The sequence below is a fragment of the Apodemus sylvaticus genome, chromosome 9 (genome assembly GCF_947179515.1).
Source record: "Apodemus sylvaticus chromosome 9, mApoSyl1.1, whole genome shotgun sequence".
NCBI classification, from domain to species: Eukaryota; Metazoa; Chordata; class Mammalia; order Rodentia; family Muridae; genus Apodemus; species Apodemus sylvaticus.
In genome coordinates this window covers 53,909,403-53,936,368 of record NC_067480.1, presented here as the reverse complement: position 1 = coordinate 53,936,368, position 26,966 = coordinate 53,909,403, and the positions used below count along the sequence as shown (strand labels likewise).

General features: G+C 43.8%; 1 protein-coding gene and 1 pseudogene across 3 annotated transcripts in view; both read left to right on the top strand.

Moving 5' to 3' along the window:
- Nucleotides 1-26,966, top strand: part of Cdk15 (cyclin dependent kinase 15) — a 90,944-nt gene that overhangs the window by 33,917 nt on the left and 30,061 nt on the right. For all 3 annotated transcript variants that reach the window (XM_052192655.1, XM_052192656.1, XM_052192654.1), the window contains exons 9-10: nt 10,706-10,799; nt 20,041-20,104. In XM_052192655.1, the coding sequence (XP_052048615.1) occupies nt 10,706-10,799; nt 20,041-20,104 (158 nt within the window). The remainder of the gene's footprint in view (nt 1-10,705; nt 10,800-20,040; nt 20,105-26,966) is intronic.
- On the top strand, nt 12,659-13,246 carry LOC127692380 (mitochondrial import inner membrane translocase subunit Tim23-like; annotated as a pseudogene).

Genomic DNA, 26,966 nt, shown 5'->3' with positions numbered 1-26,966 from the left:
TTTAATTAAGCAGGTAATTTCTAAGCAGGATTAAACTTTCAGATTTCTCAACGAATTGAAGTGAGGACATTTCCCTCCCCCGGTGTAACTAGTTGTAGGCTTCTGAGACTGAGCACCATTTCTAGAACAGTCACCTGCTATTCAACCGCTCTGGAGCTGCCAGCCCTGGTGTTCTGCAGGCTCGACTTCAAAGGCCTTCAGCAGGCTCTGCCAGGCTCTGCTCCTAATGATGCCTTCCAGCTTGTGTTTCCCAGGCAGTGGAGGACCTTCTACCCATCAGTTTGAAACCGTGTTTTATTATAGAATATGTAACACACACACACACACACACACACACACACACACACACACACACACGGGTCATTTTGTCCCACCTACCAGCCAACAGTTGGTAATGTCTGGAGAATCTTTGTTGTCACAGCGGGAAGAAAGGAAGGTAGAGACACTAGGAATGCCGCTTAAATGTCCTGTATGACAAAAGATGGCTCCCAAGGAAAACCTTTATCCAGCACAAAGTCAGTGACGTCACACCAAGAGTGCCGAGGCAGCTTCAGAAGCATGCGCACAACCCCAGCGCTGCCTGCAATGGCTGAATCCCAGTCAGTACTGCCCACAGTCGTGTGTACCATTCTTCCCTGCCAGCCTGTCCTCTGTGGGAGAGGGATTCTACCTGAACTTTGTTAGTTTTCAGTCATCATCCCCTTTCCCCCTTTAGAAACAACAATTTTCTGTTTTGTTTATATTCTTTTTAAAAAATCTTTTAACTATTTTACCTTTGCCTACTTTTGATCTTTTAAGAGTAATTTTTAAACGTTACATTTATTTATTTATTTACATATGTACCTACGTACATAGGTAGGTATGTATGTACTTACTTATTTGGGGGCCAGAGATAAGTATAACAGCTCAAATATGAGGCGAGGAGACCTTGCAGGAGTTGGTTCTCTTCTCCTGTCTGTGTCGTTCATATCGAATGTGGGTCATTGGGCTTAGCAGCAAGTACTTTAGCAGGTTAGCCATCCTGTCAGGCTTAAGTTTGAGCTTGTAAAAATAGTGTGGCTGTGTGTGTGTGTGTGTGTGTGTGTGTGTGTGTGTGTGTGGTGGTGGTGGTAGTGGTGGTGAGCTGTAACCCAGCACTTAGGCTCATGTGTGCTAGGCAAGGGCCTCCCACTGAGTTGTTGTGCTTGTTTCTCCTAATTTGAGCAGAACTGGTGTTTGTATTTCAGGGATTTTTGTCTTTTGAAATTGTTTGTTCCTTTATCCCCATTACCACCTACCCTACAAGTGCTGGCATTACAGGTGTGCACAACTACACTCTAATTTTTCTAGAGTATTTACTATGGACGTACGCATTTTGTCCCAGAGAATACGTGAATGTTCAACTTCACAAAATAGTGTCGACCTTTTCTAAAGTAGTTGTGATCGTCAACAGGCCAGCGTTGTAGGACAGCATCTTGGGGACATCTGCACCAACTTCATCTCACTGTAGAATCTGTCATTTGCCAGTTGAATACGGAAAGAGAAATCATGTTGCCATCTAAATTTTCACTCCCTAACGCTGTTGAGTTTGAACATCTTCTCCTGGATTATGTGTTATTTGCAAACGTTCCTGTGGTCTATTTATTTATGTCATTGGTTTACTTTCTGTTGGTCTCTCTGTCTCCCTTTATCTTTGCATGTGTAGATGCTGGCTCTACGGTGAGTGAGTGTGGAGGGTCTGGGACACAGCTGGCAGGAGCTGCTTTTCCCTTCCACTGTGTGGGTTCTGGGGACTGAACTAAGATTATAGTTTTGGTAACAGGCACCTTTACTCACTGAGACATCTAGCCAGCCCTTACACAACGTTTTTAATTTTAACACTGGTGATTTTGTTAATATTTTCCTTTTTGCTTCCCCCCTTTTTTTCTTGTTTTAAAAAGTCTTCCCCTGACATCAGAATGATATGATCTAATGCATCCTCTTAAAGATTTGGCTTTTTTTTTTCAAGTTTTGGGATTTTTTTGTATTTCTTACTCTATGTGTGACACACACACACACACACACACACACACACACACACACGAATGCACGTGCATGCGTAAAAATCAAGGTATCTGAGGAGGCCAGAAGAGGGCGCCAGACAGCCTTTAACTGGCACTATAGGCAGTTGTGAGCTGCCTGAGGTAAGTACTGAGAACAGAACTCAGTCCCTATGTAAAGAGAAGTATGCTCTTTGACCTGCTGTGCCATCTCTCCAGGCCCAGTTTCAGATCTGTTCATTGATTGATTGATTGATGATTGATTGATTGATTGATTGATTTTGGTCTTGCTATATATCCTTGATCAACCTCCCGCCTCAGCACTCTGAATTCTGGTATCACAAGTGTGAACCACCATGTCTGCCTTCTATGTTGACAGACTTTAATACATGTTAACCAGTTGTCTCATTCCAATTTCTTATGCTATCTGCCATGCCAAATTTCTCTTTAAAAAATATAATTTTATTAATTCTTGGAGAATTTCATATGTGAATGCAGTGTATTTTAATCATGTTCACATTCCCCACCGTCTCCCATTCCCCCCACTCAGAGCCATTCCCCAGCGGCCTTCACGTATTGTGTGACTCATAGGCATGATGCCGCCCACTGGAAGGTCGGCCCTAGGGCCACACCCTTAAGGAAAACTGACTTTCCCTTCCCTAGCAGCCATCAACCATCAATAGGTCTTTAGCTGGAGGCTAATAGGTCAGAGGCTGTGAGCCCTTCCTTCTCCAAGCTGGCAAATTACTGGCTTGACCTTGTACAAGTCATGTGAACATGCCAAATTTCTTCTGTATTTAGTTTCCACAAATGCCTGTTCTGTTTCTGAGCTAGCTCACTATTCTGTCACAGTGAGGTCAATATATCTATTCTTGTACCAATGTATTAATTTCCATTGCTTTACATTAATAATTGATAGGTCATAGGACATGTCTCATCCTTCCTTCACAAATCTCTCAAGGTCCAGGAAGATGACTTAGTGGGTAAAGTGCTTGCCACGCTGCCATGAGAATGAGAGTTTAGATCCCCAGAACCCAAGTTAAAAACAAAGCAAAAAGGCAGGCCTCATAGCACACGTCTACAGTCTCAGTGCTGGGAGGAGGGGCAGGAGGGTCCCCAGGAAGTGGGGCCAGCTAGGCTAGCTGAATCAGACAAGTCTGGGTCTGTGAGATGCTCTCTTAAAAAAGAAATTGATGAAAGATTGAGGAAGACACTTGATGCTGACTGTGGACTCTATACTTCCAGCCCCTCCCCCACTCCGGCACACAGGAACATCACACACGCATGAATGCCTTGACTCATGCCTTTTTCATTTTTGGTGTAATCTTAGAGTCAGTGTCTCCAGTTACATAAAAATTCCTACTGGGCTTTTCATTAGAATTGCATAACATGTATAGAATATTATGAAAATAAGTAGGCTCTTTATTTTTATAGATATGTAAAATATATATAATATCTGTATTATGCAGGTTATATATTATATATATGGAGAGAGAGAGGCAAAGACAAAAACAGAGGTAGAGTTTCTCATGTACTTTCGTAGCCCAGGCTGGTCTCAAACTGAGTGTAGCCGAGGATACCCTTGAACTCCTGACCCTCCTGCTTCCACGTCCTTCTAAGTGTGCACCGCTGTGCGTGACTTCCAAGGTTTGAGCATGACTTATCTCTCCACCTGCTTGAGGCTTGGCTTTATAAAACCTTGAGTCAGGCTTTATCAAGTGTCCTAGCTTTTTGTTTAAGGCCTTGTGTATCTAAGCGAACATCCTTACAAGTCTCTTTCCTTGCTGACTGTCTCTGTTGGTCCTTGCATATGTTCCCTCTCTCCCCAAGCACGTGGCATCTGGTAGTTGTGTGTTAATTCTCCTGGAATTATATCTGTGATATTTTTCATGTGTGAAAAGTAGCCAGGAAACTTTATTTAAAGCAAAACAACAGAAAAGGAACAATGAGAATACCCTGCAAGAGAGCATCAGGGCACGTGAGTGGGGACAGGCAAAGTCATCTGTGGAAGCTTTTGAGGCCTTAAAGAGTGATGGGTTCCCTTGAAGAGGATTTGCACTTGAAAATGCTAAAGTGTGTGTGTGTGTGTGTGTGTGTGTATACATATATATATATGTGTATGTATGTGCACTTTATATATAGCAATATAGTTTGTATATTACAAAACATATAATGTTATGATTTTATATAGTTTTAAACAGATAAGAAAGGCAAACATTTCAGGCTACCACCCCCTACCCTAACCCAGAGGCTGGAGAGATGGCTCAGAAATAAAGAGCACTGTCTGCTCTTCCAGAGGACCCTGTTTGAGTCCCAGCACTCCTATGGTAGCTTGTAACTGTCTGTCATTCCAGTCTCAGAGGATTCAAAGCCTTCTTCTGGACGTTTTGGGTACCAGGCACGCATGTGGTACATAGATATAAATGTAGGCAAAATTTTGAAGATTTTGTGTAAAGTTTATTCTATGTAATATTTGGTTGGTTGGTTGGTTGGTTGGTTGGTTGGTTGGTTGGTTTTTTGAGACAGGGTTTCTCTGGGTAGTCCTGGGTGTCCTGGAACTTGCTTTGTAGATCAGGCTGGCCTTGAACACGTAGATCCACCTGCCTCTGCCTCCCTAGTGCTGGGATTAAAGGTGTGGGCCACCATACCACCCATTTTTTTAAAACAATTTTTAAATAATGTTTTTCTAAGTGGGTTAATACAGCAAATATATTCAGTAACATTATGTCCAATAGGCAATGAAATTTAATAAAATCCAATTTTCACAATCACTACCTCAAAGGAATAACCCATTGTGGATTCTTCTGGAATGTAGTCTGGCTGCATTTTTAAAGATGATTATTAAAGGTGGGAAACACAGCTCAATTGGTAGAGAGAACTTGCTTAGCATGCACCCATGGCACCAATGGGTCCCTCCATCCCCAGCACCCTGGCAGGTGTAGTGGTGCATTCTTATATGCCCAGCACTAGGGAAGGGGGCTAGAGTTCAGGGCCATCTCCAGCTACATGGGGAGTTTGAGACTAGTCTGAATGCTGGAAAACAACCTTGGGTCCTCTGCAAGAACAGCAAATACTCTGCTGAGCCATCTCTCCACAGCGGTTAAAACTTTTTTGAGACCCTTTTAGTTATTATTGTATCTTAGTTCCTCTCCCCTTTGGGTTCCTCAATCCTTCCCCTAACTCTTCCACAAAACTTGCCATGCTCTGTGTAATGTTTGGCTGTGGGTCTCTGCATCTGTTTTGGTCAACTGCTGGGTGGAGCCTCTCAAAAGACAGCTATGCAAGGCCCCTGTCTGCAAGCATAACAGAGTATTATTGATAGTGTCAGAGATTGATTTTTGCCCATGGGATTGGTCTCAATTTGGGGTAGTCATTGGTTGACCATTCCCTCAATCTCTGCTCCATCTTTGTCCCTGCACTTCTTGTAGGCAAGACATTTTGGGTCAAAGGTTTTGTGGGTGGGTTGGTGTCCTTACCCCTCCACTGGGAGTCCTTACAAAATGATACAAAATAAATGGAGACATGTCAAAAGGACATGGGAAGCAGCCTGAAGAAGCTTCCTCTGGCCAAATCTGGGACACTTTTAACATCAAAGTAAATTATGAGAGAAATTAATTATAGCCTAGTGAGTGAAGTAAGAGTCCATCCTGGAGACAGCTGGCTAGCTAGCCAGAGGGCTGGGAAGAGAAGTCCCGCCCCACCACAATCCCCCAGAAGGATGCCAGCTAATGACAGAAGGGGGAAAAAAAAACCTGATAACAGTTGGCAAATCACTGTTTGGCAACCTATACAGTAGGACTAAGCTGAAACAGGTTCACTGATGTGTAACTAAAAGGGGACATTTTGCTGACAATTAAGATATTTACATAGCCACAAAGTACAGCTTCACAAATTACTTATCAATTACAAAGAAAAAAATAGTAACTTTATGGCAGAGAAACTTGGTGGACCACACCTCACAGCAGTAATTAAAGGGATAAATGAATAATGGGAAGCCTGACAAGCTCTTCCAAAGAGGATCTACTGAGAACCCAGTGTCATTTATATGGTATTCATCGAAGAAGAAAGTCTATCCAACTCTGATCACGAAGACGCGTCAGAGAAGCCCAGCTCAAGGAGCAGTCTACTAAAGCAATTGGCCTGTAATCTTTGAACGATCAGAGGTTTTGGGTTTGTTGTTGTTGTTGTTTTCTTTTTTGTTTTCTTTTGGTGATGTTGGCACTTGAACCCAGCATATGCCTTGTCCATGCTAGGCAAGCAGTCTGTTGGCACACTGAATACCCAGATCTGGAGTCATAGTTTCAGAAGCCAGAAAAAAAAGGAGAGAATGATTCCAGATTGAGGATGTCACAGAGATGTCTCATTCACATGCAGTCACGGCTCTAGACTGGATCCTGGGGGGAAACTGACCAATAAAGAATCCTATCCAGCCAGTGAGATGGCTCAGAGGGTTAGGGCGCCTGCTATCTAAGCCTGACAACCTAGAGGCCGATCTCCAGAACCCACATGAGGTGAAAGGAGGGAGCCAACTTCACAAAGTCATCCTTGATGACACGCATCCCACTAGCAAGGTAAACACCAAATTATAAATTGAAATCACTTCCATTATTTCTACTCTGCCCACTAGTGTTTGCTTAGTAAAACTAAAAAGTAACACAGAACTAGAACAGCCGGCATCGCCCCAGGAATTACTGCCTCTCGCTTGCAAGGCCTTGCTGGAGTTGGGGCTCACACGGAGATCCTCCCACTTCTCCTGTTTCCTCTTCAGGGTGATAAGAGGAGGAGTGGGCAGAGAGGAAGAAAAGTAAGGCGTGGAGAGGATTCTGTTCTGCTAGGCACTGTATGCAACCCTCCCGCACAGGACTGACTACCTCTGTAGCAGCGGAGGACCAGTGGCAGGTGCTTTTGCTTTAGGGGAAGAAATCATCGCCTCTGGGGGAGCACTGGGGGCCAGACTGTCAATGGGGCCCAGAGCAGACATGGCTCTGGTGAATTATTACAAAGGTTCTTAGCCAGTGTTCTGTCCACCAACACTTTCTCCTGTTTGTCTTTCTCCTTGTCTTCTTCAGACCTTACAAGTCCCTCATTAGGGATTTTAAAGAGAAAAGATGTTTACATATTGAGGTGCAACTCTATGTGGTGTTTTTGTTTGTTTGCTTGCTTGCTTGCTTGGTTTTGAGGGGAGGAACTATATAAACATAACATACAACAGCATATTTAGTCATTCGAAACAATCCAGTGGCGTTCAGTACATTTGTGTTCTATGACCATCATCTCTGTGCATCTTTAGGACCTTTCATTATCACATATGGAAACTGTACTCCCACTAAACTTTGCCAGCAGTCCCTGGAAACCCCCAGTGCACTCTCTGCACCTCAGTGAATTTAACTGTTCAGAGTATTTCACAAAACTGGAATCATACCAATACTTGCCATTGCCTGTCCAGTTTCTTTAGTTTAGTATCATGTTTTTAAGGTTCATTCTAGTCTATTACACTGAAGTTTTTAGAGTGTGTGTGTGTGTGTGTGTGTGAGAGAGAGAGAGGGGGGGGGGGAGAGAGAGAGAGAGGGAGAGGGAGAGAGAGAGGGGGGAGGGAAAGAGGGGGGAAGGGAGAGAGAGAAGGAGAAGGAGAGAGAGGGAGAGGAAGAGAGAGGGAGATAAAGGGAGAGAGAGAAAGAGGTGCATATCCACAGAGGCTGAAGAGGATATTGGATCTCCTGGAGCTGGAATTACTGGTATTAATAATAAGCTGCCCAGCTTAATTGCTGCAAACTGAACTCAAGTCCTCTGTAAAAGCAGCCAGTGCTCTAACCACTGAGCAAACTCCCCAGCCCCTAGCACACTGGGTTTTAAGGATGGCTTGATTTTGAAACACAGGGTCGATCTTTGCTCCAGACTTCAGGTGGCTGCTGGCTTTCCAATTATAGAAAGCAGTCCCTGCCTGATTTTCCACTGTCAGGCGTGTTGCCGAAAACCTTCAAATATAAAACATGGCCCAAGGAAAGTAACTGGAAGTGCCAGTTATTGGCATCTGTCATGGCCTGCTGAATTTACTTCAACAGAGAGAAATGAAATATGAATTCATTTCACCCAACAGAATTTTTATATGCTCCTCACATCTCCAAAAAGCTAAAAACTCCTGAGATGGTTTTCTCCCCTAGGGGATTGCCTAAGGAATCTGAGGAATCTTTTTCTTCTGGAAGAATTTGTTCATGCTTAGAATAGAGAGGGGGAAAAAATCGGAAGATAGCCAGAAAATGCAGAAAAGATTGTAGCTGTTTGTTCTAACTTGACTGAAGAACCACATTTGAAGCCATAAATTGACCCCTGCCAGTTTGCCCTTCTAGAAGGGTGCACTGTCTGAGGCCACCTGCTCTTTGTCTCCTACTGTGAGTGACACCTCTGCCACAGGGGCTGCTTCCTCCCACCCCACCTACCCTCAGGTATCTATGGACTGAAACCCCACTGGAAGCCTGGTGACAGGCAGGGTGTAAGAAGAGTCACAAGAATGAAGACTGAAAACAAACAAAATACAAGGAAATTGAAGCTGGCTCCTTAGCTGGGCCTGCATGTGCAGAAAGTTTAAAGTGGGGGAGGGGAGGCTTTAGAGGGGGCTAGAGGGGGGTTAGAGTGGGGGATAGGAGGGAGTGTTGGTTTGGCTTGGTCGCTTTTGGGTTTTTTTTTTTTTTTTTTTTTTTTTTTGGTTTTGCTTTGGGTTTGGTTTGGATTGGGTTTTGGTCAGTGTGTGTGTGTGTACGTGTGTGTGTGTGTGTGTGTGTGTGTGTGTACGTGTGTGTGTGTGTGTGTGTGTGTGTGTGTGTGATAGTTTAGAGACCCTGTCCCCCACCCCCATTTTTTAAGACTGGGTTTTTCTATGTAGGAATTTACTCTTTAGACCAGGCTGACCTCAAACTCATGGATCTGCCTCTGCCTCTGCCTCCTCTGCCTCCTCTGCCTCCTCTGCCTCCTCTGCCTCCTCTGCCTCCTCTGCCTCCTCTGCCTCCTCTGCCTCCTCTGCCTCCTCTGCCTCCTCTGCCTCTGCCTCTGCCTCCTCTGCCGCCTCTGCCTCTGCCTCCACCTCTGCCGAGTGCTGGGACTAAGGGTGTGTGCCACCACACTTGGATCTTAAGCTAAGTTCTTAAACTGAAAAAACAAATAAAAAATAACTCAGTTCTGGAAAACCAATTGCATAGCAGGATGGTAGACTGTAAGGTTTTCATAACAGCAGTTAAACCCAAAAATGCTTTCAGCTTTAAAAACTTTAGCTCAAACTCACTGAGTACAGTACTCATTGAAGTATTTAAGAATCAGCCTCCTTGTTTTAACGAAAGCATTAGATTAAATAATTAAATATTTATTGTTTAAGTATTGATGGTACTTAATGGATCTTGCAGGTCCTGAAATGTAATTGATTCAGGGTTCTGTCTTAAAATAATACACAGCATATATAGAAGCATATACATGTGCATACACATGCTATTACATGCATGTATATAATGCATATAGACTATACATTGTAATCATCCTTGTGTAGATGACAAAGGGTAGCATAAAACTGTCTGACAAAAAGACTTCTTTCTCAGCTCCCACATTCACAAGGGTGAAAGGCCAAGGCAGGTCCAGACTGTGGCTTGGTGGCAGGGTGCTTACTTAACATTTAAGAAGCCCAGGCTTGGCTTCTAGCACCACAGAAAGAAGATAAGAAGACACCATGAAAAAGAGACACTTTGTTTTAAAGCAACAAAAGCTTTCTTGGGAGGATGAGTGACTGAAGTAATGGAAGGAAAACCTGCAAACAAGAAAGTTTGCTTTACTGAAACCCCTAGGAACCAAACAGAGAAGTGAATCGACATGTTTAGTAACATTCTCCAAGCAGGAGTCAGAAGTAAACTAGCTGTATAATTGTAGAGCCACTCAGCAGCTCAGCACCAGTGACGCTTAGTCCTTTTATGGCTTATTTTAAAACTTGCCTCATCATCAGCTCCTAACCTCGAGCCACGGGCTAGCACATCAGAGAGTCTGGATCAAATGCTGAATGTGCAGAACTTTTAGGAACACTTGAACCAATTTATTTCATTTTAATGTTCCATTTTTGCATATATAAATATGATGTATTAGAAAGTAACCCATGCTTAATTAAATTTATAACAATCCTACAAGTAAGAATAAAATAAGCATTTTAATTACATCATAATAAGATTTGCAAAGAGAGTGTGTGTGTGTGTGTGTGTTGCAATCTTTTTTTCACCTGATTCAGCCTCCTAAAGACTAGGAATATAACCACACCCAGGGTTACAGTCTTCAAAAATACTTTTAAGTTTCTAGTGATATAGAATAATTGTATATAGTTATGGAATAATATGATTTTTTTCTCTCCTACTGGCACATACCCTTAAATCTTATGGAGGGAGCAACTTAAGTTTAATTATTTAATTTGGGGGTTCAGGGCTTTCCAACTCCACAGACTGGAGAACTGGTGAGCTTAGGTGACTTCAGGTGACAACTGGCGGTGGCTGGCTTGAGCCATCTATTTACTGTCCTCTCTTAGGAACATGTTTGGCTCTCGGTTTTTAATAGCATGTGGCCCCTGTTTAACAGTATTCCCAGGGTTTCTCAGAGGGAGACACTGCAGATGTCCAGTTTTCTATGAACAGCCTCCTAATGGATAATCTTGCTTCCTTTGCTAGGGGCGCAGGCTGCATCTTTATTGAAATGTTCCAGGGTCAACCTTTGTTTCCTGGGGTATCCAACATCCTTGAACAGCTGGAGAAGATCTGGGAGGTAAAGCAAAAGTTCCTTATGAGAAAAAAAGAAGTACCTACATTACAAACTAGGAGACAGATTTGCCTTAGAGATGGATGAAGCGGTTTGTCTGCTCAAGATACCAAGCTGCACCTAAGGTGGTAGAGACTGATATCTGCCACAGACATGAGTTCCTTCTGGATGAGCCGTTAGGAAACTCCTACTGTCCCATACCAGCCTGTTTAGTTCCCCCACTAAAGGCTTTTGGGGAATGTGGCCTTGTGCGTTTATTAGTATTTTCTTGGAGCCCAGCAGCATTTTCTGGCAGTACTACTTGGCCATTCCTGTGCTGGCCCTGAATCTTCATCACTAGGAGATAGGACATCAAATTTTCCTAGACTTTCATAAAATAGATTTCCCATGTTGTGTAAAGAAGTATGGAATTTGTCATGTTCCTGCACATGGCCAAAGATGTTAAGGACCTTGGTGTGCACACATGTGTATGAGTGTGTATGTGAGCATGAATATATAAGTCTGTGCATGTATATATATGAAAACTTTGTGTGTGCTCATGTGTGTATAAGTATGTGTTATAAATGTGTGTATGCATGCACATCTGTAGGAATGTTATACATATGTGTGTTTCCATTTCTTTCCTTATTATTTTCTCTACTTCATTTGCATCTTGTGTGCTTTGCTTTGCTTATAGACAGTAATATATCTGTACTGTCTACTTACCTCTCTTTCTCTTTTTTTATAATGGTGATTTTTTTCCTATTTCAGTAAAATATACCTAACATTTGTCAGGTTGGTCAACGTATACCAAGTTACAACCAGGTTTGATAAATTTGATCTGGCTATCTCTTGCACAGTATATTGCATGTAACTATGAATGTTCTGTACATATATGTGTGTATGTGGGCATATTTTATAAACATATAACTTATGTGAAGTGGAAACTTAAGGGTTCTTTGGAAAGCCAGTTGTATGGTATTTTGCTTGGGCAAATACGTGAAGAAATGTTTAGCTAAAGTGAACACAGGTGAAAGGCTAAGCAGACTCATGAAGGACTGTTTAGCTGAAGCAGACACAAGTCAGAGGATGTTCTGCTAAAGCAAGCAAGTGAAAGCATTTGATGGAGGGTTCTTGGCTAAGGACACATGTATTGGTCCACCTTACACGCGTAGTTGAGCTGCATTTGGCGGGACTCCATAGAGAGAAATGCACCGAGAAACTTCTGGTGGTGTGCTGCAGTTTCTTCCTGCTTCCGTAGACTCAGGCCTATTGGATGCACATTCTGAAGCAAGACCTGTGCCTGAGGCAAGGCACGTGGTAGACACGAGATGCTGGAGGGTATAAACGGGACTGCATGACCAGTGACCAGTGACAGACGGCTTGGCATGCTGGTCCAGCTAGCTGTGCAGCTCTCATCTTTGCTGATGGTCACTTCCCTGAGAGAGGCACAGCTGAGAACTTCTCCTGGCGGTCCTCCTGCTCCCTCCCGCTGACCTGTGCTATGCTGAGGCTGAGGTCTGGCTGTCTCTGCGAGGTAGTGCCACCACTGCTGACTTATGTTTGCTATCCCGACTTTACCGAACTGGCCTGCTCGCAGATCCATGAAGTGTTTGCAAGTGGATTGAGCCGCCGCCGCTACCAACCTATGAACTGAACTGCCGACTTCCAGACAACACAGATGGGAGTTGCTCCAAAGAACCTGTCTAAGCAGGTCTACTTCCTCCAGAGTCTTTCTTTTCCACTACCTCTGGTGGGTGGTGGGCTATAAGGGAGGTTAAAGCATTTAAGAACCATCATTAAAGTAGCAGTGCGGGTTCCCCCCCCCCCCCCCCCGCTGTTGCTGCTAGGGCCTTGACTGAGCACCCGCCATTTGCTGTGACCTCATGGAGGGTGGCGGAGGAAGTGGCAACAAATCCACCAGCAGGGTAGGTAGCTTCTTCTGAACGGGAGGAGCGGGTGACTCGAAGGCCTGCATCCTGCTGTCTCCTTTAAATGTGGATCCACACTATATCGTTCAGGATACTGATGAATTTCTTTTGCCAACTGGAGCTAATAAAACCCGAGGCAGATTTGAACTAGCTTTCCTTACCTTGCACAACAGGGGCTGCATTCGGGGCAATGAATGGTCTCCGTTTAGGATTGGAAGAAACCCAGAGCATGGCCTGGTACAAACCAAGAAATGTACAGATCTTGACTATGGTGACTAGGCAAGGGGCACTTTTGGGCTAATACTATAGGTTCCCTGGCTTTGCTCTATAGTGCTATTGGTGTTATCATTGAGAAAATACGGGGTGCAGAAGATGACCTCAACACAGTAGCATCTGGAACCATGATGGGTATGTTGTATACGTGTACAGGTGGTCTGTGAGGGATAACATGGTGGCCTGGCAGGACTGACATTCACCAGTCTCTGTGCACTGTAGAACAACTGGGCGCACATGAAAGGTTTCCTACTCCAATAGTCACTCTGAAGGTCTCTGCCACCTCGGGAATGGTAGATGCTAAACAATCACATGGGACAGGAGGATGGCTCACTGGGTAAGGACAGTTGCCACCAAACCTAACAACCTGAGCTGAATCTCCAATCCACACTGTGGAAGCAGAGAACTCCCACAAATTGTTCTCTGACTCCCATACATGTACCACTCCCCAACACACACAATAAATACAAATCACATAGCACCCAATAAGCCCTAGGAACGATGACAATAAAAGGAGGATGCAGCTATGTTAACAACTAAGCGGACAGTGCGCTGCAGTCAGTACATTCACACTGGCGGTCAGTGTCTCTGTGATCATCTCCAGCACCTTTGCATTATCACCAGCTAAAGCTCTGCAGCCATAACCACAGTCCCATCTAGTCTGCCAGCTCAGCCCCTGAGAATCTCTCGTCTACTTTCTGTCTCTGTGACTTTGTGAATTATCGCATGTCTGATATTGTATATTGGTGTTTCTGGGTCTGGCTTATTTCACTCAGCATAATGTTTTCAAGGCTCATTCATATGAGCTTCAAGGTGCTTCACACGGGTGGGGGGGGGCTTTTATCAGTTACTAAGCTCTCTTCAGCTCCTCACCTTCTGGTGAGGATAAATTGTACTGTGAGAAACAATGACTATGAATATGTGTGTGTGTGTATGTATTAATCACTGACATTAAATTGTCTTTGGCCACCTGGAGGATATTATGGGAAACACGGGACAAAATAGGAAGCATTCATGAACAAACAAACAAACAAACAAACAAACCGGTTCCCCCCCTAGCCAGAGGACATATTCTTAGAAAGAGCTATAAAGGCCACTTGGGATCATCTCTTTGGACACTGAAACATCATCTGAGCTGGAGGTGGCTGGTGCAGTGGCTTTTCTTGCCAATTAGTAGTTATGAAAATGGAAATCATATATGATTTTATATGATTTTGTAACCTCATTTTGGGGCTTCTGAAATGTATAGTGTGATGGTTTCTATATGCTTGACCCAGGAAGTGGTACTATTAGAGGATATGGCCCTGTTAGAGTAGGTATGGCTTTGTTGGAGTAGATGTGGCCTTGTGGGTGTGGGCTTTAATACCTTAGTCCTAGCTACCTGGAAGCCAGTATTATGCTAGCAGCCTTCAAATGAAGATGTAGAAATCTCAGCTCTACTTGTGTCATGCCTGCCTGGATGCTGCCATGCTCCTGCCTTGATGATAATGGACTGAATCTCTGAACCTGTAAGCCATTCCCAATTAAATGTTGTCCTTTATAAGACTTGCCTTGGTCATGGTGTCTGTTCACAGCCATAAAACCCTAACTAAGACTTATAGCAAAACCAGTTCACTGTAAATGCTTGCTAAATATTTGTAGGGCTGGAGAGATGGCTCAGAGGTTAAAGGTCAAGCTGGACAAGCTCAACAGCCCGAGTTCAATCCCTGGGACCACAACGTAGAGGGAGAGAATGGCTCCAATGGGTTGTGCACACACACTCACACACGCACAAACTCTCTCTCTCTCTCTTGCTCGCTTGCTCTTGCTCTTTCTCTCACACACACACTCACACATGCACATACATGCTCGCTCTCTTTCTCTCGCTCTCTCTCTCACACACTCACACATGCACATACACACTCTCTCTCACACACACTCTCTCTCACACACACACATACACACTCTCTCTCACACACACACATATGCACATATATTCTCTCTCTTCTCTCATACACTGTTATAAAGATGCATCAATCAGCCACTGTTGCTCTACTCTTAGCCAAGAAAGAACAACTGGGGTTGCCACTCTTCACCCTGCAATGACCCTTCACACATCTGAAGATTTCTTTCCTACCTATTTATTTATTTATTTATTTATTTATTTATTTATTTATTTAATGTCCAATATTTATGGACATTAACCATATATAAGTATTCTTTGGAGATTATGAGAAGCAAAAAGTAACAGAGAAAAAGGGGACTATGAGACACGTGTTTTTCAGTCAGAGTAGCATGATGACAGAAGTCCCAGTAAACCCATGTGAGCAGCTGTGACGAGCATCTATAAAAGGAAGCATGTGACCATAGCTAATACATGCAATGCTGAAGTAACACGTGCTGTTAGAATGTTTGTGAAATACCATATTTGAAAAGAAGGTAAACATATCTACAGGTTCCATTAGCATTTGGAGAACTGTATATAAGCCAAGTTTTTCATTCTCCCCCCCCAGCCCCCCACCCCCAAGACAGGGTTTTTCTGTGTAGCCCCGGCTGTCCTGGAACTCACTCTGTAGACCAGGCTGGCCTTGAACTTGGAAATCCGCCTGCCTCTCCCCACCAAGTGCTGGGATTAAAGGCATGCGCCACCACTGCCCGGCATAAGCCAAGTTTTTAAAAACATTCGGTACTATTTAAATAACCACACACTTCAAAAACAATTACTTTGCAGTTCTTTGTGCTCAGAAATCAGGAAGAGTGGCTTAGATATTCCTGGACTCTCTTGCTGTTGGTCCATGGTGACTGACACTGCCACACGACAAATATCTGTGTAACCCAGTACGTGCAGGAGTCTGTGCTGGAAGCTGGAGATAAAATACCAGAAAATGAGTGCTGTGTTAAAACCAAGTGTGTCTTAACGAGACCCCCAACAGATCCTGCCCAGAAAACCATATTCATGCCTGTCTTTATCTTTGGCATGCTAAAGTAAACCAGAGACGTTATTTTGACATTTTAGGCAAGTTATTACAGATTAAATCAAGTAAGCATCTCAGAAATAATACTGGCTTGGAGTCAGAAGTCGTGCTGAACTGAACACAGTTCTAACCTCGGGTATAACAAAGAACATGACTATACCCAAACTCTGTGAGCCTCGCTGTCTTAAGGTGCGCATTATTCTCTGGTTCTGAGAAGTTATGGCTCCTGCAAACAACATGCAAAGAGGATATTGCAGCTCCTATCATTTTTTAAAAAAATTTGTCTAATGTGTGTGTGTGTGTGTGTGTGTGAATGTGTGTGTATGTGTGTGAATTTGTGTGTGTGTGTGAATGTGTATGTGTACACATGTGCATGTGTGTGCCGTGGAAGCCAGAAGAGAGTGCCAGATGTTCCAAAGGCACAGTTAGATGTAGTGAGCTTCCTGGTGTTAGAGTTGGGAGCTGAACCCAGGCCTCTGGAAGGGCGGCAAGTACCTTTAAGCACTGAGCCATCTCCCTAGGCCCAGTTCGGTAGTTTTAAATCATCGTGTTTTCCTCTGTTCATTGGCTTTTCCCCTTTCGGTAGTTATCTCTGGAGTCTGAAAAGGTGCATGGCTCACTGTTGACCTCCGCCGTCCCAGGAAGATCGCTCTCTTTCTCAGCTGTATACTGGGGCCTAATTCATTTTACTCAGGCAGAACTCCAATTGCATCTATAGTTCTGTATTCTGAGGGAAACTGGACAAAATTATTACATTAGATGACTTTGTTGTGTTTTTTTTATGTGTATTTTTGGGTTGGGAGGGTGCACTTACCATGAAGAAGATCACAAGGGAACTTGAGGTTGTCCGTGTTTTCCTCCTACTGTGTGGGTCCCCAGGCGTCAAACTCAGGTAGCAAGCTCCTTTCCTGCTGAGCCATCTCCACGGCCAGATTGTGTTGCTTTATAACAACACTACAGCTCAGGAACTTGAGGTTTGGGGGTTGGCTTTTGTTGTTGTTGTTTGTTTGTTTGTTTTGTTTTGTTTTTCCTTAGAGTAGTATGTAACCAATGGTAAAGGCCAAACAGCAGCAATAGTTGTATTTCAGTTTGGTTTCCTTATGCAAAATACGGTTGTAATTGGTATGTATCTAGGGCAGGAAGGAGGTCTTTGGAGGTACATGAGGACAGAACAGATGTGAAAACACTCTATAATTTTGAATTCAAGTGTTTTATTTTTTAAATTAAATTTATTAAAAAAATTTAAATTAAATTTTTAAATTATAATTTAATTATAAATTTAAAAATATATTAATAATTTAAATATTTTTAAAGTATTAGATTTATTTATTTGCTGTGTCTGTGAATGTGTGCATGAGCATTCCTGCAGACATGTGGACATCAGTGGTGGCACAGCCTGCATGTTGACATCAGAGGAAAACTTGTGGGACTCAGTTCTTCGCTTCCTGATCACTAGGCAAGCCCTCTACCATGGATCCCCTCCTTAGCTCCACTATGATGTTTCAGAATACGGATTCATTATAGAATGGCTAAACCACGCCAATGAACACATGCATCACCTTAACACATGCATTTTTTTTTCCTCAGAGATACTTTTGAGGTATTCCATGGTACATTCATGCCACACTCCTGCTGCACTAAATAGGAGCCATCTCTTTGACAGGCTAATTTATGCCCCTTACCCCACCCCCACACATAGGGCAGATTAGATAGCAGCTTTTTAGTTCATCATGGCTGGACTAATTCAAATTCTCACCAAATTCCTCCACATCTTAACCAACACCATCCTTTTGTCCTATGGGGGAGGGGAGGCAGGGTGTTGAGGTAGGTGTCATAGCCCAGCCTTGAACTCCTGATCCTCCCAAGTGCTGGACTACAGGTGTGTGCTGCCATACCTGGTTCACACATTCCTTGGAGACTGAACTTAGGGTCTCTCCTGTACCCTAGGCAAGGACTCTACCTACTCAATTAGCTGAGTCTTACCCTCAGCCCTTTATGGATTTTTTTTTCCAAAAACCATTCCAACAGATACACAATGATATTCCCATGGTCCTAACTACAGTTATTGTCCCAACTTGCATTTCTCTGGTAACTAGTGATGTTGAACATTTTTTCATACCTTTAGCCATTTGTATGTCTTCCTTTGAGAAATGTCTACTAGAGTTCTTTGATCATTTTTTTTAAATTAGTAGATTCGTTCACTTGTTACTGAGTTCTCTGAGTTCCTTGTACATTCGGATTCATTATAGTTAGATATCAACTCCAACCAAATATATAGTTTGCAAGCATTTTCTACCATTCGTAGATTGTTTCTCCATCTCACTATTTCTTTTTCTAGATGCCTTTTGGTTCTGTGTGGTCCTATTCATCTATTTTTGCTTTCCTCACCTGTGAAATAAGTTAGAAAATGAAACAGATTATAAAGTTTCTGAAGTTGTATCTTACTAAATGAATTTCTGCTAAATGAATAAATTGAAGCTTTTGTTTAAGCTTCTAACATCTCAGTTTAATAAGCTTTTAGCATAAAATTTTTCCAGAAAATTCAGTATTCATCTGGCCTCAGTTAAACATAGTACAAAGTAACCAAGAAGTCTGGAAGCTTTCACTTTCCAGAAAATATGCCTGTGTTTGCTCTTCGTTTCCTGTGTTGGTTCCTCCTCCCCGCCTTTGCTTTCTTTCCACTGCGCTTTGCCAACCAACAGAAGATGAATGGGTACCCATGAGTCACACCCACTTGTTTACACATGCATCTGTACAAATACAGATGACACCAGGCTGAGAAAGAATTGGCCTCCCCTCCTCTGGGCTTCACCCACAGAAGAAGAATTAGGCTAGTTGGTTTTTCAAAATGGAACCCAAGATTCTCAGTGTCCCCCCAGGCTTGGGTTGGTCATAGGAAAAGCTCATAATCCTCTCACTCACTTTTTTAGTTTGTTTAGAGAATGGATCAAAGCTCAAAGCTTTTACTCAGTGGCATGACTTTTCAAAACATATTATGGGAGGGAAATAGCGCTTTAGTGTCTTTTGTGTAAAGACAAGCACAATAGACTCCACAAGCTCTACCAGGGACCTAGTCACCACACCAAGGAATTTAAGTTCCTACATTTCTATTAGTTATCCTCAGCCAGACAATTAGCTTCCTGTTGTAAGAGCTGGACCAGTGTCTATATTCAGTGTTTTATAAAAAATAATATTCAGAGAAGAGCTACGCTGTAGTGATGGAAAACAAACTATGAGAACACGTCACAAGACCACGCTGCTCAGTCTCCCACACAGAACTGACTATGGGGTTTGGGGTCACCTTCGGAGAATGGTGAGATGGTGTCTGTAGTGGGCTGCAGTAACACCTCCATCCAAACTCCATTTGGCTTCACACTCCAGAAGACTTTATTTTCCTAGTACATCTTCATTAAAAACAAGAACTTAACTTCGGACATCTAAAGCACAGGTCAGGACCAGCAAGATGCCTCGGTGAGTAAAAACTCCACAGAGTTACCCTTCACCTTCCATGCAAGTGTCTTGACACACACATGCACACACAGCTTTTTAAAAGCATAAGCCAGTTTCTGTTTCACATGATGTTACCATTATCATCTGCCAGGGGAAAACCAAATTATAGTTTAAGCTGCTGGGTGTGGAGAAAACTAGACAATGAGACGGATTTAGTAGAAAAGGCAAAGATCGAAGCGGGGTCATTTTCAGCCAGTGTTCTGCTGCCTAAGGGTCAGTAATCCATATCCTTTATCCAGGAAGAGCTGAACACCCGGGCCGAGGTATAACTCAGACCAGCAGCAGTTCCTGAAAACAAGCCTCCAGGACTGGGACGTGAGGCGGCGAGCAGCCGCTCCTGATGCTTCATACCCTAAACTCTTGGCAATGGTGCAGCTTGGGTTGGTAGACACACAGGGTCAGGACTGCGGGAATACAGTGCTTTGCACAATAAACTGGAAAAAAATATTGGAACAAAAACATTTCTCCTATATGTCAGCTGGAACCATGCGACATCACTCAATCCTTTATTCCTCTCTAATCTGGACGTTGTGTCTCCGTGCCTGCTTCATCTAGCTGGCTTCCTCTTACCTTTGTTTCTCTTTCTCTGGCTCCGTGTAGGTTCTGGGAGTCCCTACAGAGGATACCTGGCCTGGAGTCTCCAAGCTGCCTAACTACAATCCAGGTACGGTTCTGCACATCCCAGGAGCGGGCAATGCCGGGACAGTATTGGCCACAGAGTGTTCATCTGTTATTAGACCCAACAAAGACAGAGTACCAGATTTGTATATTTTCCAATGATTGTTTTTGTTGTTTTGTTTTCTCTCTTTATTTATTTAGAACAAAGTCTCACTGTATAGCCCAAGCTTGCCTTGAACTCACAGAGAACTACCTGCCTCTTTCCCAACTGCTGGGATTTCAGGCTTGTACTACCATGCCCAGCTTAATCCTTTTATTAAAAAGAAATTGAAATAGCAATTACGGTTAAATCAGTTCTCCAATACCATAAAACCCAGGTAGCAAGGTGAAAATAATTAAAAAGAACTGTTACCATGGAGTTTACATCTATGTCTCAGTACCTCACAGCTTAAAGGAACAACAAGCGCTTTTAACTCCATGAGCCAGGGACTGTCCTCACTTCTGAGCCCATGCCTGTCACTCGCTTGATTTCCTACATGTTTGAGCCTTGTATAAAAGGAAAACTAAAGCAACAGAGGGAGCTAGAGACACGCCAGACCTAGGATAAGCCAGGAAAGATGCAACTAGAAAATTGTCTCTCTGCCTGACAACTGGTCATTTCTGTCACACATTGCCCCCCCACACACACACACACACAAGTAGCTGCTGGGGACAGATAGACAGGAAGCAGTAGTATTGTCCACAGGGAAATTCTTTGAGAAGTGGTCCCCAAGCCATGGCCGATAGTCAGATAACCAAGAAGTCACTTCAAGGCGTTGAGACGGAAGTGAGATTTCCAGTGAGGCAGAAGATGAAGACGGGCCATCTCAGAAGCCCTGGGAGCCAGGAAAGCAAGCAAAGGCTGAGGCTAACCTCTCCCAGAATGGAGATCTCCCAGGGTGGATGAAAGTGGTCCAAACTAGACTACACAGTCTTTCTGTCCTTACATTGTCCCATTACTAAATCCCAAATGTTCCCCAATTGTCATTACAGATTTTGGTATGAGGCTCTCCTGGAAGAGTTTCATGAGAGCAAGAAATTGCAGGGAGACTTCAAAAGTAATTAAGGAGGAAAACAAGAAATCTGGGTGTGGTGATATCCGCCAGTAATCACAGCACTCCAGAGGCTAAAGCATGAGGACTTGGGTCTAAAAGGCCAACAGAGAGACAGGGGGGGCAGTGAGGAGGAGTTGATGAGAGGCTGGGCTTTTCCCTGTTTCCCTCATTGCTCTAGGGAAAGCTAAAGACTAACTGTAAAGTCCTTCCAGCTTCTTTGAGGATGATCACATTCCTTGCTACGTTGCCTTAGGGTCTTTGGAATTGCCTTACTGTTTCTAGCTATTTCCCCCAGCATTTAACATGCTGGTCTTGAGGTGTAGAGTAGCACCTCTCCCCTCTGGTGTGAGATGGAGATGAGAAAAGCTCTTTCTGGAGATCGTTGTCCAGTCTGCAACAGCTCCTGGCTCTAGTTGCCATGGTTTCCAGGAGAGTCCTGTTCTCATCATTCCCCATCCCTCCCTCCACTCTTTTCCTGAGTGTGAACGGGCCCACTGACCTTCCTCCGCTCCCTAACGTAGCTACAAGCAGAAATGTAGACTCGAAAATCATTTAGGTGCCTATGAATACAAAATAGCTGTGGTAAACATAGGCAGCTGGCCCAAATATCAAATGCTTGGGTTGCAGGTTGGTCCAGGCAATAGTGAGATATCCCCATAACAGATGGTCATCAAAGCTAGGAATGTAGCCAAACACTTCCCTGCCAGATTCCATGCTAAGAAGTTAACGGGGCTCTGTGGAAACAGAAATATGTCACGTTGTTCATTTTGCTGTCATGTCAAAGTAATGAGCAGTTGTTTTTACAAAGAAAATTCTCCAGTCCCCATATCAGTGAGGCTTATATGTTTGCATTGTCGCTCCCTTCTGTTTCTATCTGCTAGACTGGTACAAGGCGCAGCAGTCCCTGGCTGGATAAGCTGTGCTCTTGGCTCTGCAGAGCATGGGTTTGGATTCATTCCCCCGATTCTCACTGTGACTACAGTGTTCCTTAGGTTGCTGTGTTCCGCTGTTTCTGTGAGTTTGGGAAGCTTATGGTTGTGGGTCAGGCTGAGCATGAGCAGAGACCTGTAACCTTAACCACAGCCAGGGCTTCTAATGCCACCTTTGTTAAATCTAAAGACTGTAGTGTATCTTGGGCATGGGGTTGATACCATTTTAATAACTCAGTCTAAAGGACCGTGTTTTAAAGGGGTCATCAATGAGATTCCTGTCCCAGAGCAAGTCTTATGAATAAGCAAGTCTCGCTTGAGTTGAACCTATCTACCCCCATTCCTGAACTATTGCTCTTTCCACAAACTTGAACTGAAGTAATTTAAGAGACACTGAAGAGGAAGGGAGCGCTAGAACATTATGAGTCGCCCTTCCTATCTAACGTATTCCTATCAGCCTCCCCATCTCCATCCTCCCCTTTCCCACACTGTTCCCAGGCTCCGGTTAACTGCTGCCTCACTCTCTTCTTCCGTTGAAGTCAACATTTACCTTCTGCAGAGAAGGGAGAGCATATGAGATTTGTCTTCCTGTGCTCAATTTAGTTGGTGAAGAGTTTCCTCTATGTTATTGGAAATGACAGAATCCCATTATTTTTATCACTACGTAGTACTCCGTTACAAGTAAATAGCAATTTCCTGCTCCCATTTTTTTCTCCCATGATGCCTACCACTGTCCATTAGGCCTTGGCTAGTGTAAGCAGGGCTGCAGAGAACGTCGAGTGTAGTGTGTACATGACACACCGGCTTCAGCTCCTTTGGATATTTGCCCAGTAGTGAGATGGCAGGATCCTAGGGAGCTTGTTCCTGGTTTTTTTTAAATAGAGATTTGTACTGTTTTTCATAATAACTGTACTCATGTACTGTCCTAGAAATAGTGAAAATAGTAAGAGTGTCTGTCTCACTTTTCCCATATCCTTACTGGTGTTCAACACCACCATTACCACCACCATCATCACCACCATCACCATCATCACCACTACCATTTGTTTCTGGGGTACATAACAGAATCTTGTTATATAGCTCAGGCTGGCCTCACATGTCACAGTGACCCTTCTACCTCAGCCTCCCAAGTGGCATGTCCCACCACACCCAGCTTACTTTTGTCTCATGAATAGTGTCTGTTCTAACTGCCGTTTGATTCAGCCACTTGGTGCTGATGCTTGAAACTCATTTCTCTGAGGATTACTGGTGACTGTTTTTTGTGTATTCCTTGGCCAGTCACGTTTTGTTTAGTTTTTAAGAAATATTCATTCCAGCTGGGCGTGGTGGCGCACGCCTGTAATCCCAGCACTTGGGAGGCAGAGGCAGGTGGATTTCTGAGTTTGAGGCCAGCCTGGTCTACAGAGTGAATTCTAGGACATCCAGGACTACACAGAGAAACCCTGTCTCAAAAAACCAAAAAAAAAAAAAGAAATATTCATTCCAATCGTTTGGTCATTTAGAAATCTGTGTGCTGTGTACTACTGAGCTAAAGTCCTAATGCACTCTCTCTCCCCCCGGCACAATCGAAGGTGTTTGGCTGCTCTGCGCTTGGTGCACAGTCCAGCCTCCATCCATCTGCTGCTGTTGCTAGGCCTTGCCTGGGGAAGCCTTGAGGAACCACACCAATTCTGGTGGAGATGGTAAAAATCTCTCAGTGCTGACTCCAGTAAGACCTAGCTTTCTCCCAGTTCTAGTGCGCTGGGCTTTAGGTTGTGGCTGGTTGTGGCTACTTGTTCCTGAGTAAATCTGGAAGGAGAGAGGGGTGTGTTATGGTCAAGACTGCCCCCATTCTCCTTCCTGCCCTCTTTCCCTCCTTTCCTTCCTTCCTCCTTCCCCACTCCCCACTTTAAGCAAGCTGGCCGAGAACTGTCTGTCCTCCACTTCAAAGGGCCAGTTGTCTTATTTTGATGTGGGCAGATTGAGAAGTAGGCTTTGAAAAATAGGCTCTTTTTTTTGTTGTTGTTTAATCTTTCCTCCTGGGATGGCTTTCAGAGCGGTATATCCAAGTGTCGGTGCGGGGGTTCTGACGAGCCTGGATTCCCAGGCTCTCAGCAGGATCATCCTCTAACAGAAATATAAAAGTGAAATATTAAAAACCCTGCGACGTGAACTCCATCTGCAGAGTAGCCGGGGCCTTGCCTGCTTGTGCCATAGGGGGGAAAAAAGATCTTGAAAAAAGAGGAGGAGAAAAGGGTCTTTGACTAGGAGGTTTACAGGGTTAGCAGAGCACAGTAACTTCCTCTCAAAGGAGTGGGTGTTGCTCCTCGCCCCCCCCCCCAAACTCTCATCCTTTGACTCGCCAGAACTTACTAGCCTCCTCCAGCAACACACCCCCTTTCACATGCTAACTGAGGTGCCTGTGATTGGCTGAACAATACACTGGTCACACTCGCTAAAGGGCTGCTATCTTTCACACAATTAGCCAAGACGCATTAATCATGCTGACGGGCACTGAGGCTGCTGGCCTCCTGCAGTGGGGGAAGGGGAGACTTTAGTGACCCTCCCTCAGCATCCCCAAGCAATGATAGAATCCTAAAGGGAATTCTTCTACCCCAGTATCTGAAGAGGTTAAAGCCCCCAACTGACAGGGATGAAGTGGGTTTGTGGCACAGGAGATCCCAGAAGCTTAGAGCAAACCAGATGTTCATCTTGGCTAAGATCTACTAACCCGGAGACAGTAGTGTGGATTTGAGCAACAGACGCCTGTAGATGTTTTTACAAAGTTTCCCCAGCCTTCGTGCTTCCTCCCTCCATTCACAAGAAAATGTACTCAGAGTCATTCGAACCTCAGGCATTCTGAGGCCAACTAAACAGAGACTATGCCCACCCACACAGTGTGGACGTCTCTATCTAGACAAAATAAAGCCAACCAAAGAAGAGAAACAGTCTCAGTCTAAGACAATGTAACAACTGGCGTGGTGTTGGTCCTCAGCGCTTGAAGGGCCTTAAAATATAGTTCATCCTGAGGGAAAAGGAAATGGAAGCATTTGTGCTTTTGATCACAATTTTTTTTTTTTAAGTTTTCTTTTCCTAGTCCCCTTTTGTCTAGATTTTTCAATGGCAACAGTCGACAAGGTCTTACCTTGGAGACCTGTTTTCTACAAAATCACATAGGGCTTTTTATGGAATCAGCTAAATATTTAGACGTGTCTCTGTTAACGTAAACGGAGGCCTGCTCCTCTGGAGGCTGTCCAGGCACCGTCTCATTAGATGCAAAGATCTTGTGATAGAGGAACTTTTTCTTCTGCCCACATGATCGCAGTGCAGTGGTGGTTTTAATGTGTCACTGATTGTTCCGTCCAAGCCTGTTTGCTCCCCTGAAAGGGTCTGTCCGGCTCTGTGGGCTTCCTTAAACACGGTTTTTGAAAGCTCTCGTGCTGTGTGAGCTCAAATCCTAGCATTAAGGTACTGCTGAGTTCATTTCACCACACTCAAAAGCGCTGAGTTTAAATCCCTCTCAATTCCATTTGAGGCACCAGAAGACTTTATCCTTCTTCACTAATGGTTCCAAGTTTACATCTAGATACTGGGGGTCAAGGACAGGAGAGGATTTAGAAATAACAGTGCGTGACATTAGTCAATGCATTTGCCAAATTGGCAATTAGTTCCTGATGTGCGTGCAAAGCACTTTACTCCTGTCTCTTTGATGCCTGTTCCCATAGAGAAGGAAGCAGCGTACACCGAGGCCGTTAGGACTTTTAAAGAAATATCTGCTGAAAAGCACGCCTGATTTGCCTCATGAGCTCAGCCACAGGGAAGCATCCGGGATTAAGCTGGTTTTCAGTTCCAGGAAAGAACACCTCATCTGGGAGTTTTTTCACTGGGGAAACTTAGTAAAAGGCAAAAAGGAAAAAAGGGAAAAACCCAAAACAAACAAACAAACAAACAAAAGGCTGCACACAGAAAAAGCCCAGAGGCACAGGCCCCCAAATCCGTGCCCTAGCCCACACCCTATTGGTTTCTGCTATGTTTGCTTTTGCAACTTCTAACCACTAGGTGGAAGCAAGAAATAACTGGGAAGGACAGCAGCCATTAGTCAGGTGGTGGAGCCTCACTCCTGAATTCTCCTTCTGACTGGAAAACCCTTTTAAGATGTTCCCTGTATGTATGTGATCTCAGGGCTGATTGTAAATACGGGTGACATTAGGTGAACTAAGCATGCTGTTTTTATGTATTTAGGGATAGACCATGAATTTGAGAGAGGGAGAAAGAGAGAGAGGTATGGGGAGATACATACATGTAAAGGGTTGGAAGGAGGAAAGGGAAGGAGAGGAATTATGTAATTATCATTTCATATATGTGTGTGTGTGTGTGTGTGTGTGTGTGTGTGTATGAATGACAGTGTAAGAGCTGTGGGAGCCATGTAGGAGAAAAAGATTGGACTGAAAATCATCCTCACTCCAAATAGGTTAAAGAACCATTTTGTGTTGACCCAAAGAACTCTGAGCAAATGCAATGAACCCTATCTAACACTGCCTCTGCTTTGGTGTCAGCTGTAGCCATGACTTATTTGCTGAGCGATATTTACTGGGCTGAACTCAGAGGGAAAGAGCTACCTTCTGAATGGAAAGCCTGATTTCCTCCATTTATTGTCTGAGAGAACTTAAGGGAGTTTATTTTCAGTTCTCTGAGCCACAAAGTGGGAGTTATCCTATCATTTAAAACATATTCCCTGTGTGCTGGGCAATATACATAAGTATATGCATAATGTATAATGATACATATATAGTATAATATATTATATATAATATTTATTGCATATAATTGCTAATCTCTACTGCTGCTTGCCTGGGTCAGTGTTGGAGGAGGTAATTCCATCTTACAGATGAGGACATGTTCTCCC